Source organism: Pan troglodytes, chromosome 9 (assembly GCF_028858775.2).
Source record: "Pan troglodytes isolate AG18354 chromosome 9, NHGRI_mPanTro3-v2.0_pri, whole genome shotgun sequence".
In the NCBI taxonomy this organism is placed as follows: domain Eukaryota; kingdom Metazoa; phylum Chordata; class Mammalia; order Primates; family Hominidae; genus Pan; species Pan troglodytes.
Genome location: NC_072407.2, coordinates 48,913,867 through 48,929,458, shown reverse-complemented (window position 1 = coordinate 48,929,458; position 15,592 = coordinate 48,913,867). Strand labels below are relative to the sequence as shown.

General features: G+C 52.5%; 1 protein-coding gene and 1 long non-coding RNA gene across 7 annotated transcripts in view; one reads left to right on the top strand and one right to left on the bottom strand.

Annotated features, from left to right (window-relative positions):
• TSPAN18 (tetraspanin 18) overlaps window positions 1–15,592 on the bottom strand; it is a 205,648-nt gene that overhangs the window by 16,358 nt on the left and 173,698 nt on the right. For all 6 annotated transcript variants that reach the window (XM_001159889.7, XM_009460282.5, XM_009460283.5 and 3 more), the window contains 2 exons: window positions 9,520–9,592; window positions 6,163–6,357 (listed from right to left, as the gene is read on the bottom strand). In XM_001159889.7, coding sequence (XP_001159889.2) covers window positions 6,163–6,357; window positions 9,520–9,582 — 258 coding nt within the window. In that variant the 5' untranslated portion in view covers window positions 9,583–9,592. The remainder of the gene's footprint in view (window positions 1–6,162; window positions 6,358–9,519; window positions 9,593–15,592) is intronic.
• On the top strand, window positions 11,369–14,776 carry LOC134807345 (uncharacterized). Its single transcript, XR_010147537.1, has 3 exons — window positions 11,369–12,214; window positions 12,335–12,638; window positions 14,684–14,776. It is a non-coding gene; the product is annotated as an uncharacterized LOC134807345 (long non-coding RNA).

Below are 15,592 nucleotides of genomic sequence, written 5' to 3'. Positions count from 1 at the left end.
TAGTTTTTTAAGTGTCCAAACCTAAAGAGAGCCCCTTGCTTCAGCAAAGCAGCCCAGCCCGTGGCGGGGATGTGTCACTCCTCAATCCTGCGTTTTGCTGGCTGGCTTCTGTCCCCAGCCTCAGATGCACCATGGGCTCCTGAGCCCCTGAGGTCTCACTGGGCTCCAGCTGCTCCGACACAGGCTTCTGCTCTCACAGGGGACCGCCGGGCACCGGACGCTGTTCTCACGGTCTCTTTTTTGTGTAGTTTCCCCTTTTCGAAGTTGAGGAAGCTGAAGCTGGAGAAGGGAAGTGACTACTCCACAGGTGCAGAGCTCTTTGGAGCTTTGCAGAAAGAACACTCCCCTCCTGGCCCAGCTGCCTTTTCAGAGCGCCAGGCTGTGTCTGCTCCCTGATGCAGGGCGAGGCTCAGGGATTGCTCTGTCACTCTCTTCTGAGCCCAGGAGTCTGTCTCCACAGGTCAGCAGGTTGCCTGGCTGAGGTTTGCTGGGTGGCCTGCTGGCACATCTGGATGAGGGACACCAGGCCAGATGCTCCTGTGCTTCCTGAAGAGGGGGCTGACCTCCAGCTGAGGTCAGGGAGCAGAGTTCCCCAACCAGTGCAGAGTATGATGAGGGTGGGGTGGGGGAAGCCTCCTGTGCCCCAGGTCACAATGCCCATGGTCCATTCTGCCACTCCTACAATTCTCATTTCCAGGAGGGTGGGGGGCTCTGGGCTCAGTGGCTGCTGAGTGATATGTTTTCTGCCTCTGCAGCCTCACCTCCCCTGTGACAGTGACGGAGGCCGCTGGCAGGGGTCTTGGCATTTCCATTTGGCTGGTGATGGATGGCCATCCGCTTCCATTACATGGGGCCTCTATGAAGAGCCCCTCCCCACCCTCTGCCCTCTCACTGGAGCCACTGGCAGGTCCCCAGGCTGAAAAGGAGCAGCCTCAGAAATGGTTTCCATCCACGGCAATGAGCTGGAGCTGGCGTGCCCACCAGCCTCGGCCTGGACAGTGATAAATAATGGACGAAGCAGATCACAGGCCTCGTGTACTCTGTGTGCCCGTCACTCTGGGATGTGTGTGTGCCATCCAGGATGACTGTGCATGGCTTCCACGAGGTAATGCAGGTGCGGTGCTTCTCTCAAGACCGGCATGACGTGAGAGCTGCTCAGATGGTTACTTAGAGCCCAGAGGAAGCACATCCTTCCCGAAGACAAGTGCTGGTGTGGGCGGCTCTGGAAAAATAGCAATAGCTACCTGCTGAGTCCTTGCTACCCAGACACTGCGGATCTTACATGGATCATCTCATCAAGCCCTCTCATCTAGTGAGACAGATGCTATTATCAGCAACACCCCCATTTTACTGACAGGGGATTGTGGCTGAGAGGAGCAGTACTCGGCCCAAGCTGGCATAGCTGGTGGGCAGTACCTCTGGGACTTCACCCCAAGAACTCTGATTGCAGAACACAGCCTCTCATCACCATGTTACCCTGGAAGCCACAGGAGCCCCGAGGTCTTATGGTTTCTACATGGCCTGCAAAGCCTCCTGAGGCTCAGCACCAATTCTTCTAGTTTCCCATTTATAGAGTGCTTAGGCATCCCACAAACACAGCCAAGCAAAACATGCATTTCCCACTGGATCATGAATGCAACACTATGGCTGGGAAGGAAGTATGATTATCCTCATTTTGTATATGAGGAATCTAAGGTTTAGAGTGGTTAAGTGACCAGCCCCAGGTCATACAGCCAGGAAATGACAGAGCAGGAGTTAGAGCCCGGGCTTTTCTGACTCCAAAGTCCATGCTCTTAGCCAAACCTCTGCTACCACCTCCTCTCTGTTCCTTGGCTCCGGGGCTGTTTACTGAGCACCTGCTCTGTGCCAGGCACTGTGCTAGGTATTGGCAAATAAATGCATACAAGGCAGACTCGGTCCCCATCTTCATGGAGTTTCCATTGAGCTGAAGCATCAGGAGATGAGATATAAGAATAAACCTGGGAAGCTGTGGACTGGAGGAAGTGGGCCTCCCCAAGCACAAGGCCTGGGCATGACTTGAGTATGTGGGACTGTGAATCCTGTGAACCGAAGTGCAAGGCTGAGGTGCCCATGGCAGTCACAATGCCACCTCTGCCAACTCGCCCTTCTCCAGCATGAAAATGTCCTCCTGCTTAAGACAGTTTACCAGTGTTAAAGTCCTTTGGGGAATTCCCCTGGACCCAGCCATTCCTGGGGCTCCCCTCATCAAGGCCTTTCCCAGGGTTTGCATCCCATTTGCCTAAGGACACATTTGTCAGCCATTCCTGATCCTCTAATTTGCATCACTTTCCTTAGGATGGAAAAATTAGCAAAGGGGAGGAAACTGCTATGTTGTCTAGTTGGGAACATTTCCAGGCTTTTCTAACCCATCTGCTTATAGGCAATGTCTGCTCACAGTTCCCATTTCTAATAAATATTTACCAAATTTACATACTGCATGTACAATTCAGCTCATTTATCTTTTTTGAATATACTCATCTCTTTTTGCTGTTCTTTTTTCCAGTTGAGCTTGCCTTCATTATAAAATATTTTTAAAATTAGAATTTTTAAATAAGTTGGCTTAAAAAAATCCTTGAAATACCCAAAGGTAAGCAAATGAGAAAAAGGGATGCCACAAATTTTCAATAGGAGGCTGAAATTGTCCTATTGCATGTGAGTGCTGTAATACTGATCAACACGAGTATTTGGGAAATGGACCTTTAGATAGATAAATTGATCATTAGGTGGTCTGGTCATTAGACTGATTGTCCCCAGGTCCTGTAGGACTTCAGTCTCAGAGCAGAGGGAAGGGGACAGTCAGCCCCATCTCAAGGCCTCCTTGCTTTGTGAACCTTTGAGCCAGGTTTCCTGGGCTGACTAAAGTCACTCTTTTGGCCCCTCTCAAGACAAGCCTTCTCTCCTTTCTGACAGGCTGAGAAAGCAGTGAAAGGCTTCTAGAAGGATCCCAGAAGCTGCCAGGGGTGAGGCTCCATGCCCTCTTCGGTTGGAACCACCACACAGTTAGGTCCAGGTTCAGCCGGGAAGGGAGAAGTGGTTTTTCTTATTTTTTAGGGCATAAACCTTTTTGAAAACCTTCCAGAAACTTTGGTGCCTTTCTCTGGAAACACTCACAGAACCCCCCCAACCCCCATGCACACAACACACATGCACACACAACACACATGTGCACACACAGGCACATGTCCACATGCACATATATGTGCACCCACGCACGCATGACACCCATGCACATGTAACGCCCATGCACGTGTAACACCCATGCATGCGTAACACCCATGCACATACAACACCCATGCACGTGTACATATGCACAAAGCCATGCACACATGTACACACAAACACACACGATAGAACACAACATACATGCACATACAACACACGTGCACATACACACTGTACCCATACACATGAGTATGCACACAATCCATGTATACACAATACACATACACAGGACCTGACATAACATAACATTTTGCATATAATTTTAGGTAAATTTCGGAGTCCATTCCAGGTTAGGAGCCTGTGGATAGCCCTGGTCTGGGAGCCAGAAGACCTTGATCCAAGCGTCCTTTGCCTCTGACCCACACTGTGACCTCAGACTTGTGTGGGCGGGGCCTTAGAGAGGGGAGGGCAAGCAGGGGAAGTGGAGAGAGAGACAGGGAAACGGGGAGGGAGAGATCAGGACAGGGACAAGGAAAGGGCGTAGGAATAAAAACAGAGATCAAGAGAAAGACAAGGCCAAGTGTGTGGTGCCCGCCTGGAATCCCAACACTCTGAGAGGCTGAGGCGGTGGATCATTTGAGCCCAGGAGTTCAAGACCAGCCCGAGCAACATGGCAAAACCCTATTTCTACAAAAAATACAAAAATTAGCTGGGCGTGACAGTACGTGCCTGTGTTCCCAGCTACTCGGGGGGCTGAGGTGGGAGGATCACTTGAGGCTAGGAGGTTGAGGCTGCAGTGAGCTGAGATCACACTGCTGCACACCAGCTTGGGCCACAGACTGAGACCCTGTCTCGAAAAAAAAAAAAGGACAGAGATGGGGAGGACAGAGGCAGAGAGGAAAGGGAGCTACACAGAGATAGGCAGAAAGAAGGGGGACAAAGGGAGAGAGGCGGGGGTGGGGAGGGGAGGGGAAGGATCTGCCATCGGGCCTTGTCGAAGGGCCCCCAGCCTGGCAGCCAGGATCACCTCTCTCGGGAGGATCGTGGACACATCTCCTACCCCTGGGCCTCAGTCCTGCCTCGCATAGCACGGGAGGGAGGACGTCCTGGGGCGGCTGGCAGGTTTGCAGGCAGCCACTTACTGGAGGAGACTAGAGCCGCTCCAGCCTGCTCCCAGCCAAGAACACCAGCCTGGCTTCCTGTCTTGGCTTCAGAGCCGAGCCCATTAACAATGAATGAGTCCCTGGGGGCCGAGGTGAGGAGGGGGAAAGGGAGGCTGGGTGTGTTCTGGGACCCATATCCCAGCTCCTTTTAAAGTCCCCTCGGGCTCCCCAGCCAAGACTTCTGCGAGCACCGTGACAAGCTGTAGAGAATTGTCCACCAGGGGGCGCTCAAAGTTTTTCTTTGTTTCTCTTCAAATGAAGTCTGCAGTGTTTGCGCTGTTGAAGGACAAATAGGCCCAAGGCTCCCTGTCACTTCATTTCGCAGCTGACTTCACTTCCTTTGGATGGGGAGCATCTCACCGGGACACAAATGGGGCCGTGCAGTGTGCTCTCGTCTGGGGAGGAGGTATGGTGCCAGGTCTCTCCTCCCAGCACTGCTGGTGCTGGCTTATCTACAGAACCTTGCAAGGGAGCCCCCCAGCCAACCAGCCCAGTTCTCCCTGTCATTTAACTCTGCCCACGAATTCGCCCATGAGGAGCATCCGCAAGCTGACCCAGACACACCCACGCTTCTCTAAACAGGGCTGTTTTTAACTTACCCTGTAGCGGGACTGGGCTCAGCCCAGAAGTTCTCCAAGTCCAGGACCTCTTAGAGAAGACCCATCCACCCAGCACAGGAAAGCAGGCGGAGGCCCCAAGCGCCACCACCCATGGGAATCCAGGAGACTCGAGAACGAGAAGGCCCACTGCTTGTCTGGTTTGGCTGTGATCTATAGCTGAGCTGGTCGGCCCCCTCGTTTAACAAGAAGACATGGCTGCTCTGGGAGGTTGGGGAACTAGATGGGAGGCGCACCCTTAGGGGATGGAGCAGGGAGTATGCTCAAACCAGGCCTGCCTGCTGCCCAGCTCATCCGCACGGCTCGGCTGCCTCCCCTGTGCCTGTCTGTGAGGGAAGGGACCATCACTCCTGGTCCCCGACATATCTTCAGCACCCAGTGAACTACATGCGCATGATAGGAGTTCAAGGGCTACTTACTTGATGAATAAGAAACCTTCAGAGGCCATATCATACCGTTTCAGAATTGCATATCTACAAGGGGAAGGCCTCATCCACTAGGCATCTTAGCGATGTTACTAAGGAGTTATATATTAGAGTTTTTAATAGCAAGCAAGTGGAAAAACATCAAGGTCAATGTCAGTGCTCTCAGCTGACCATGCCTTGGAGAAACCTGGTTGTTCAGACCTGGATGCCAAGGCCTCCTCCATCTGGGCCAGCTCACCCACTGCAAAAGCAGGCTCTGGAAGCTGGGGCCACCAAGGCAGATGGAAAAGGCTGGGGACCGCCCCACCCCTGGAGGTGGACCTATGTGGCACAAACCTTATTCTGAGTTTCCTGGCATGCGGACACAGACTAGGTGTTTGTTAAGCCAAGGGTCCTGGATTGACTGCAGGAAAGCAGCAAAGTGAAGTGGGAGAGAGGAAGGGCTGCCCCAGGGAGAAAACAGGTCCCAAAGGCACGGGAAGAGGCAGCCTGAGGCACTGCAGGGGCCCTGACCTAGCGTCTGTATCATCCCCTCTGCTGCCAACTCCATGGGACTCTGGGCAAGTTGCTGAATGTCTCAGGGTTTCAGGACCATTGACTACCAAATGAGTGGGGTCGGACGTGCTCATCTCCATGATCCCTTCTGCTTTGACAGCCCGCCCCAGTTTGGGAAGCACTGGTCTGAATGGAAGCCAGGCAGGGCCTGGAAGTCTGCAGCCAATCCCTGACACCCCTCAGAGCACCCATGGATGGGGTGGGGGCTGGGGTACTCACAAATAGCAGCAGACACTTGTTCTCACGGACGGCCCCGCAGCAGCCCAGGAAGCCGAGCAGAAAGAGCAGGCCCCCCATGGCCAGGAGGATGTAGGCGCCCGTGAGGAGCAGAGGATTGGCAGCCACGATCTCCCGGAAGCCGGTGGGGTCCACCATGACCCAGATGCCGATGGCCAGCAGGCAGGCCCCGCCCAGCTGCTCGGGCCAGTGGAGGAGTTGGGAGGAGAAACAGGCAGAAAGGGAGGTTAGGCACTTCTGACCCACCACTCCCCTGAGCCAGCCCCAGGGTCAGAGGCTTCAAGCACTAGGTGAGCCAGGCAGGAATTCACCTGTGGCGAGAGCCAGTGAGTCCCAGCCGCACCTTGAATTGCTTTTAATTTTTCTAGCTGCCGTGACCTTAAGTGCAACACGCATCCTCTAAATCCAATTTCCGACCCAAGCCCCACCTCGGGCTGTATCATATAAAGGCTATTTGCCAATTTTATCTTCTCTTGAAATGTCAGACCTGTAGGATTAGGAGGACATCTAGTCCAACCCTCTGATTCCATACAGAGGGAACCAACAACTTGCTGAAGGTCACACAGCAAGTTCATGGCAGAGTCAGAGCTTGGTCGCAGGCCCCCTGACTCCAGCCTCAACACCCTAAACAAAGGTCCATGAACATGCTCTGAGTCAGCCCTATGCTGTGTTTGCACCACCCATGCTAGGGGCTGGGAAAACACAGACCAAGTCATCGTCATTGTCTCCCATGGGACTCTCAGTGAGGTTCCAACTTGAGAGTGGGCTCCCCACTCTCAAATCCATAGCTCAAAAGACTTCTTATTTATGTCTCCGTCAACATGGGCTCTCTATGCCTTATTTATCTTTGGAAAGAGGCAGCGTAGTCTAGAGAGAGAGCTGTGCCACTTATTAGTTGTGTGACCCTAGGCAAGTGTCATAATCTGTCTGAGCCTTTTAGCTTCCTTGTGGTCAAAAGAAGACTCAAACACCCTCATCCTAAGGCAGCCCTAAGGAAGAAAGGATAGAAGGCGTTTAGCAGATTTCAATAAATATCTGCTCCATTTTTCTTTTCTTTCTTTCTTTCTTTTTTTTTTTTTGAGACAGAGTCTTGCTCTGCTACCCAGGCTGGAGTGCAGTGGTGGGATCACATCTCACTGCAGCCTTGACCTCCTGGGCCCAAATCATCCTCCTGCCTCAGCCTCCCAAGTAACTGGGACTACAGGCACATGCCACTACACCCGGCTAATTTTTGTATTTTTCTATAGAGACTGAATTTTGCCATGTTGCCCAGGCTGGTCTCAAACTCCTGGGCACAAGTGATCCTCCTGCCTTGGCCTCCCAAAATGTTGGGATTACAGGTGTGAGCCACTGTGCCCAGCCTATTCCATTTTTCTTGGGCACAGATAAGTATTAGAAGCAGATCTGTTGTGGGAAGAACCAAAGTTTGGCACCATGGGATTTGCGGGCTGTAAAGTATTTGAAATCCCTTTGTGTGGTGGGAGGACCGGAGGCCCAAGAGGCCTGTGTGAGGGTTGACAGCTGGGCGACAGGAAAACTGCTGGGCTTTGGCTTGGCTGAGCAGGACTGCAAGCTGAAGAGAGCTGATGGCTTTGGGCAAGGGGCATTTGTAGGCGACCTTAGGGCAGGAGTCCAGTGGAGAGGCCTGAAGGACCCAGCAGGGGAAAGAGAAGGAAAGACCTAACAGGCATGGCCAGCGACAGGGTTTCCATTTTTGCCATCTGCTGTGCAGTGTCTCTCTCCTTTTTTTTTTTTTTTTTCTGAGACGGAGTTTCACTCTGTTGCCCAGGCTGGAGTGCAGTGGCACGATCTCGGCTCACCGCAACCTCTGCCTCGCAGGTACAAACGATTCTCCTGCCTCAGCCTCCCGAGTAGCTGGGATTACAGGCACCCGCTACCATGCATGGCTACTTTTTGTATTTTTAGTAGAGATGGGGTTTCACCATGTTGGCCAGGTTGGTCTCAAACTCCTGACCTCAGGTGATCCACCCGCCTCTGCCTCCCAAAGTCCTGGGATTACAGACGTGAGCCACTGCACCCAGCCTGTGTCTCTCTCGTTGGTCTCCCGCACAACCTCCAGGAAAATCTGTGCCTCCTTATTGCTGTTGGAGATTTGGGGATTCAGCAACTGCATGCTAAGCACTTCAAGGAGGGCCCAGCTCCATTTCGGGTGGGAACACTGGGGCTGGAGGAAGGATGAGCTGGCTCAGGGTCACCCGGCTTGGAAGGTGGTGCCCTTGGGTCTAGAATTCAAGTCTGCAAGGCTTCAGGCTTTTTAGGATTATAAGGCAGGGAAGAGAAGCTAAGACAGTTGCTGAAGTGTATATTTTTTAAAAAGACACAAAGATATAGAGGTAGAGATAGAGAGGGAAAGACAGACACTGAGAGAGACAGACGGTCAGTCCTGGCCAGAAAGAGGACCCCTCTTTCAAGAGCCTGCCCTGAAGGACATGAATGGAGGTTTATTCACCCAGGTCTTGGCTGTACTAAGATCAAAGCCTGAGGCTGGACCAGGAAAGCCTGTGGGGGCCCAAGAATCCAGGGCCACAGCTCTACTCCTGGGAGGGGCCATGAGTCTGAGCAGAGCCTTCAGTGGGTCACCAGCAGGTGGGTGGGCTCAGCATGTGGGTGGGCCGCCAGCAGGTGGGCCGGCCACCTGAATGTCCGGGGCTCTGTCCCTTCATATACAGAATCCGTAGGCTGGATGGAAATGGAGCTAAGCTATTGAGGACTGCCCACATCCAGGGTACTTTGTAAACTAATCTTGCTTAATTTTCAAAAAGCCTGTTGAGGAAGGTCATTAAGAGATGAAGATACTGAGGTTCAGAGAGGTGAAATGTGTCTCAAATCACAAGCTGCTAAGATGCAGCACTGGAATTTGAATGCAGGTCTTCCATTCCCAGAGAGGTTTCTGATTATATCCGGTGGCTACATGGACTCGGCCCCTCCAGGTCTGAAGTCCGTCAACTGCTCAGGGAGATAAGGTTGGGTGGGGCTCCCTCTTGCTGCCCTCTGATCACCCCCATCCCCTCCTTTCCCACTCTCCACGAGGGGTCAGATCCCAAGACAGTGGCCGGACCTAGGTCCCCTCCACCTTTTCGAGAGGGGCTGACCCACCCCAGGGCCTATGTAAAATGTCTCTCCTAAGAAGGTGGGCTCTTCAGAGTGGGGTGGGCACTGCTGGGGGCCCCCTTTCATGAAAGCCTGGCTGGCAGGTACCCCTGCCTCTAGCGCCGGCCCCTGTGCTCGCCCCAGGGACTCAGCCCAGTGTGACTATTTCAAAGCAGCAGCCAGTTCTGCCCACCCAGCAGAGGCCTGGGAAGACCCAGGAATACTTACAAATATGAAGAAATTGAATACAAACATCAGATACTTCATGCAGCTCAGACAGTCGCCTTCCATGGTGCTCCACCTAGAAATACAAGGCCACCTCAGTCTTCCCGATGGGGGACCCCACCCAGGAAGAACCCCAGCCCCTCGCCAGGGGTTCCCCGCAGCCAGCCCCACCCTTGCAAAAGCTGGAAGAAGATGGAGGCCGATGATAGAGATGAGCATGCTGGAGCCAGCCTGCCTGGGTTTCAGCCTTGGCTCTAGCTTTCATTCGCTGTGTGACCTTGGGCAAATTACTCTACCTCTCTGAGTCTTGCTCTCTCCGACTTTAAAGCGGAGATTAGGAACAGAACCTTCCTCCTAGCAGTGTTGTGAAGATGAACTGAAATCCCACAGTAACATGCTTAGCACATCATCGGGCACGTGGTAAGTGCTCAGCAGTCCCGCTTCACGTTGTTGCTCTACTGCAGGTGTGAGCTGGCCATTTCATAGATGAGAAAACCAAGGCCTAGAGCCTGGACCAGAAGCCAGGCCTGACAAACTTCCCACCAACCCACACACCCTCCAGCCACAGAACAGACCAGGGCAGTTGCTTGGTGCCAGCGAGATGGGGTGTTGCAGGGAAAAGGAGAGCAGCCTACCTGGGGATCTAAAACCTGCTTCTGGGGCCAAAGCCTCCCTGAGCCTTGGCTACCTCTACTCTGAGACCTCCAGCATCCCACCTCCCTGGGAGCCCTCCCTGTCTTCACCTAAAAGTATACCCATGGCAGCAAGTCATTAAACACAATTCCATTCAGCCAACATTGATTGAGCGTCCGCTGCTTGCCAGGCACAGCCGGGGCTGCACTGAGATGCAAATGTCCCCCATCCCCCAGGGGAAGCTGACAGCATCTGCTCTCATGAGTCAGACCTCAAGGTGCACAAGACATGTTTACATTCCATATTCGTTATTTTCACATTTTCTTCATAACGGCTCTGAGGAGAGACTCAGGGCAGGGATTAGAGATCCATGAGACAGGTGGGGAAACCGAGACTCAGAATGAAAACGACATGTCCGATGTCCCACAGCTAGTAAGGGGAAGGGCCAGAATTCAAGCCAGTCCTGAGCTGCCGGCACTGCAGGTGCTTCCAGCAGGGGGTTTGTACCTCCATGACAGGACTCAGTGCAAAGTGTTCTGGGAATATGTGTTGGGGTGTGGATGGATGTAGGGGAGATGGTGTCTGATTACTTTCTGCAGCTCCCGCTTCCTCCCACAGGACATGGCTGTACTCTATCTTCTTCTTCCACAAAATAAGGTTGCTAAGTCTGACTCAAAGGGTTTCTGGGAGGCTTATTATTAATATTAATAATAGTAAAATGTGTATCAAAGCATCACATTGGACTCCATAAACATATACAATTATTATTCATCAATTTAAAATGAAGTCAGGAAAACAGTAATAATCGTAGCCACTGTTTGGGGATCCAGCACTGTGCCCAGGGTTTTGCACATATTATCTCGTTTAATCCTTGTAACCACCAAGGAGGTATGTACTCTGATGACCACACATCCTTCCATCAGCCCAGCCCTCAGAAGGGTTAAGGGATTTGTCCAAGGCCACACAGCTTATAGGAAGCACTGACAAGGCCCATGGCACATAATAGGCCTCAGCAACTCTGTCCCCTCCTCGCCCAAAACCACAATCCAACGCTCTCCTCAGCAGCCAGACCAGCACCCTCGTATCATAAGGAACAGATGGAGCAGAGCGGTGCCTGCCTCTCACCTGCTGGGCCACTCCACCCCTCTCCTAATCAGTGATGACAGCACCACTCCAAGCTGCATTTTGGTCTGAGCTAGAGGTGTTTTTGTTTGTTTGTTTGTTTGTTTTTAAGTGCATTTGAATCCATGGAGAGAGGAGCACAGACAGAGCCAGCTGGTGGGGAGTGGACACAGGAAAGGTTCCTGGTCTCAGGGGTGGTGCCTTGCGTCCCTCCTCTCGTTGTTTCCTGCCAAGGTGCCAGATGTCTGTCCACCAGCTGAGCTTGGCCAGGCAGACATGGCTAAGGTGCCTGGAGCCCATGAGGAAGGTCTGACAGGCACATCGGCTTTGGATTCGGCACTGGCCCTGGGGCCGGAGGGCTTTTCTCCCTAAAGGGACACCTCCTCCTTGCTGCTCTACTGGTCCCTATTGCAACTTGGAAAAATGCTGAGCAGGGGAGGCACAGGCGGGGCCACTCAGCATCAAAGTCAGGAGGGGAAGATACTCAGAGCCCACCTGGGACATCCTCCTTCTTATCTTACTAGGAGGGGGAAACTGAGGCACCAAGTTACCTGGTGAGGAATGCAAGGGAAAAAATCATGGGGTGAACCTGACCCAGGGACTCCAGGCTCCAAGCCTTTGTCCTTCCAACAGTGCCCCAAGGGTTTCTCTTAAATTGTGTTGGGGTAATGGGAAATCAGGGTTTTCCTGAGATCATCCACCCAAGTCTCCACCCCTACAAATAATACTATTTATTGAGCATTTACTATGTGCCAGCTCCATCCTGATACTTTACATTTACTAACTCATAACAACCCATGAGATTAATACTCTTATTATCCTTATTTTCCAGAGGTGGAAACTGAGTCAGACAGAGGCGAGGTGACTTGTCTGAGGTCACAGCTAGTGAGTGGTGAAGCCAAGATTGGAACCCAGGCAATCCAGCTTGGAAGGACAAAGGATGGTGTGTGTGTGATGGGGTGGGGGGCGGATTTGTCTTTACTTCAGTGAGCATGGCCTGAATTCAAGACATGCCATCTGCCTTTGGAGGTAAAATCGGATGACATCATCCTCTCTATCACAGGGGTCTCTGAAACATCTCCAGCCTCAGCCCTGCTCCTGGGCTTCTCTCTCATCCAGACATGGCTGCAGACTCTGGGCTGGGACTGGCCTCCCTACCTCCCCTTCAATCCAGTGCTTCCCTGCTGCCAGAAGGAGCTTTCCAGAAAGCACATGTCACCACAGCCCTCTCTTGCCGGAACCCAACCTCTACAGGAGACCAAGCTGCCTCCTACAGACCACAGGACCTCCAAGACTCACCATCGCCACCTCTTGTTATTCCTGCCGTGACTTTCCTATCACCACCATCAAAGGAGAGTCCCCCAGAGGTATGTCCCTGAGGCTTACTTGGTGCCTCTGTTCATGCTGATCCCTTCTGTTTGGATTGCCTTTCCAACTACGCCAGTCCCACTTAATTCCTATTCATCCTTTAAGACTCGTCACAGGCATCACCTCCGCCAGGAAGCCTTCCCTGATTGCCCCCTCCTGCCCCCATCAAGCCAAGCTCAGTGCCTTCCCCTAGTATAATATCCCACGGCTTCTGCTGACATCCACCACTGCCCCCACCAAAATATATACCATAACATCATCAGCCAGTGTTCCTGGTGAATCCCAGAGGAGCAGAGTCGTGGCTGTGCCCTCCTGGGACACAGTAGGGTTGCACATGGTTTGGACTGAGTAAAACCCTCCACATAGGGAGTGTTAATTCAGCAGTGTGAAGGAAGCCTGTTGCTGGGCTAAGGCATGCTTCCAGTCATTCGTATCCTCCTTGCCTCCAACAGCTAGAAAGTGGAGCAACAAGGATTCAAACCCACAGTCGTGTTCTCCTGTGCTCCGTTTCCTCTCTCTGTTGTACCCTCTCCTGGGTGAGGACAGCCCAGGACAGGCCCTCCTAATGCCCCGCTTGCTCACCCTTCTCTCCTCAGGTCTTCCTGAGGCCTGAAAGCCTAGAGCTGCCTGCTTTGGTGCCTGCCTGGGATGGGAGGCACCAGGACAACCTATCCCTTCCTTTTCTCCAGGCCCTGCCCTCCCAGAGGGCAGTGGGCAGGGCTGCCCTCCCAGAGGGCAGTGGGGACCCATAGGGATGGCTGTCCTGTTGTCTGGCCAGCATCTCTTCTGGTTGGTTCATGCCAGTGCATACTGGCTGTTAAGCATCTCAACCATCATCACTGACTGTGGGGCCTTTGGCTCTTCCTTCGTCACCAAGCCCAGGCTCTCTTCCTACAGAACGGTCCCCCAGGATACCATTTCCAGGCCAGCTTGCCAGCCACATCCCTCACATCATCCCTGACTTTCTAGAAGGAACATCTAACCTGCATCCAACCAGCATGATCCTAAGCATGGGCTCTGAAGTCAGACACAACTGGGTTCGAATCCCAGCCCATCACCTTTTCTACCTCTGTGTCTTTGGGCAAGTGACTTAGCCTCTTGGAACTTCAGTTTCTTCACCTATAAAAACATCCAGTGTAAAGGGCTCCCCGCTGTACCTGCACAGAGCAGGATGGACAGCTCTTATCACGTCTACACCTAACTCTGCCTTCATAGGTTACTCATAGGCCTGCTGTTCCCTGTTAGACCATAAACCCAGGACAATGCCTTGCACCCCAGAGCTTTCTATTCTGACCCGTCTCTCCTTTCAGCTCTTGGCCGACTTCAGCTCCATGCATCTTCAGTCACCCTGTGCCCTTTGGAAAGGGAAAAGAGGATAGGAAAGAACATTTATTGAGCACTGACTCATGGCCAGTCACATGCCAACTCCGCAGAACTGACTGCCTTTAATCTCTCAACAAGCCCCTAAAGCAGGACGTACTATGCCCATTTTACAGAAGAGGACACTGAAGCTCAGAGGGGTCAAGTAACCTGGCCAGTATCACACAGCTTGTATGCACAGACTGGGCTTCAAAAACACCACTCACCCAACTCCAGATCCTGTGCTCTACCTGATCCAGGAGCAGATGTTCAAGCAGAGAGTTGGGCACAAGGAGCACTGGCCTAGGAGTCTGGAGCCCAGGCTTCTGCTCTGTAAGTCACTGCTGTGTGACCTTGGGCAAATCACTTTCTGTCTCTGGCCTCAGTGCCTTCTTGTGTCAAATGGCAGAGCAGGAATCTGATGGCCTGACTGTTTCCTCTGCCAGGCCCTGACTTGGATGAATGGTCCTTTGGAGGCAGAACAGCCACAACAGCGAGAGGCTGAGTAGTCCTGTGCAGGAGGCCAGGCTCTGCCATCCCTCCCTCTGCCCACCCAGGCAGAGCTTCTCTCCAGGGTAGGATCCAGCTTCAGCCGGCTCTGGCTCTTTAGCAATTAAGGGGTGTAATAAATATGGCAGCTCATAAATGGACTACCTGTATTTATTGTGTACCACATTCATTGCAGATTACATCTCATGGCCCGGGCTTGCGGAGTGCTGGGCTCCCAGACAAATGCAATCAAAGGAGACATGTCTCCTGGGAAGAGCCTCCCACAACCTCAAAGGTGAGTCAGGTAGGAAAATAGATGATGTGAGCCTGGGGGCCGGTGAAGAATATGGAGGCCCGGGTTCCAGTTTCAGAGCAGGGTGGATGAGTAAAAAGAGGGCTTTGGTGCCCAACAGGGGATTGTGTCCCAGCTCTGCCAAGCTTAGCTGGTGGGGCAAGTTACTAAACTGCATACAACTGAATTCCTTCTCTGTAAAGTCAGGATAAAAACAATGCCTTCCTCGGCCGGGCGCGGTGGCTCACACTTGTAATCCCAGCACTTTGGGAGGCTGAGGCGGGCAGATCACCTGAGGTCAGGAGTTTGAGACCAGCTTGGCCAACATGGCGAAACCCTGTCTCTACTAAAAATAACAAAAATTAGCTGGGGGTGGTGGCAGGAACCTGTAATCCCAGCAACTCGGGAGGCTGAGGCAGGAGAATTGCTTGAACCCAGGAGGAAGAGGTGGCAGTGAGCCGAGATCATGCCATTGCACTCCAGCCTGGGCAACAAGAGTGAAATTCCATCTCAAAAAAAAAAAAAAAAAAAAGCCTTCCTCACGTTGTATGGAAAATACTGAGCACAGGGCTTGGCACATGGTAGCTAATAATAGTAACCACTGGCATACACTGAGTTCTTACTATGTGCCAGGGAACACACACAATTTCATTGAATCCTTGTAAAGCTCTGGGAAGTAGGTAATGTCATTCTATTTTTCAGAGGAGGGAACTGAGGCTCGGAGAGGTGGAATCACTTGTCTAAGGTCACACAGTACAGAAGTGCCTGAGCCAGAATTTGAACCCATGCCTGTCTTAATCTGGGGCCACAACT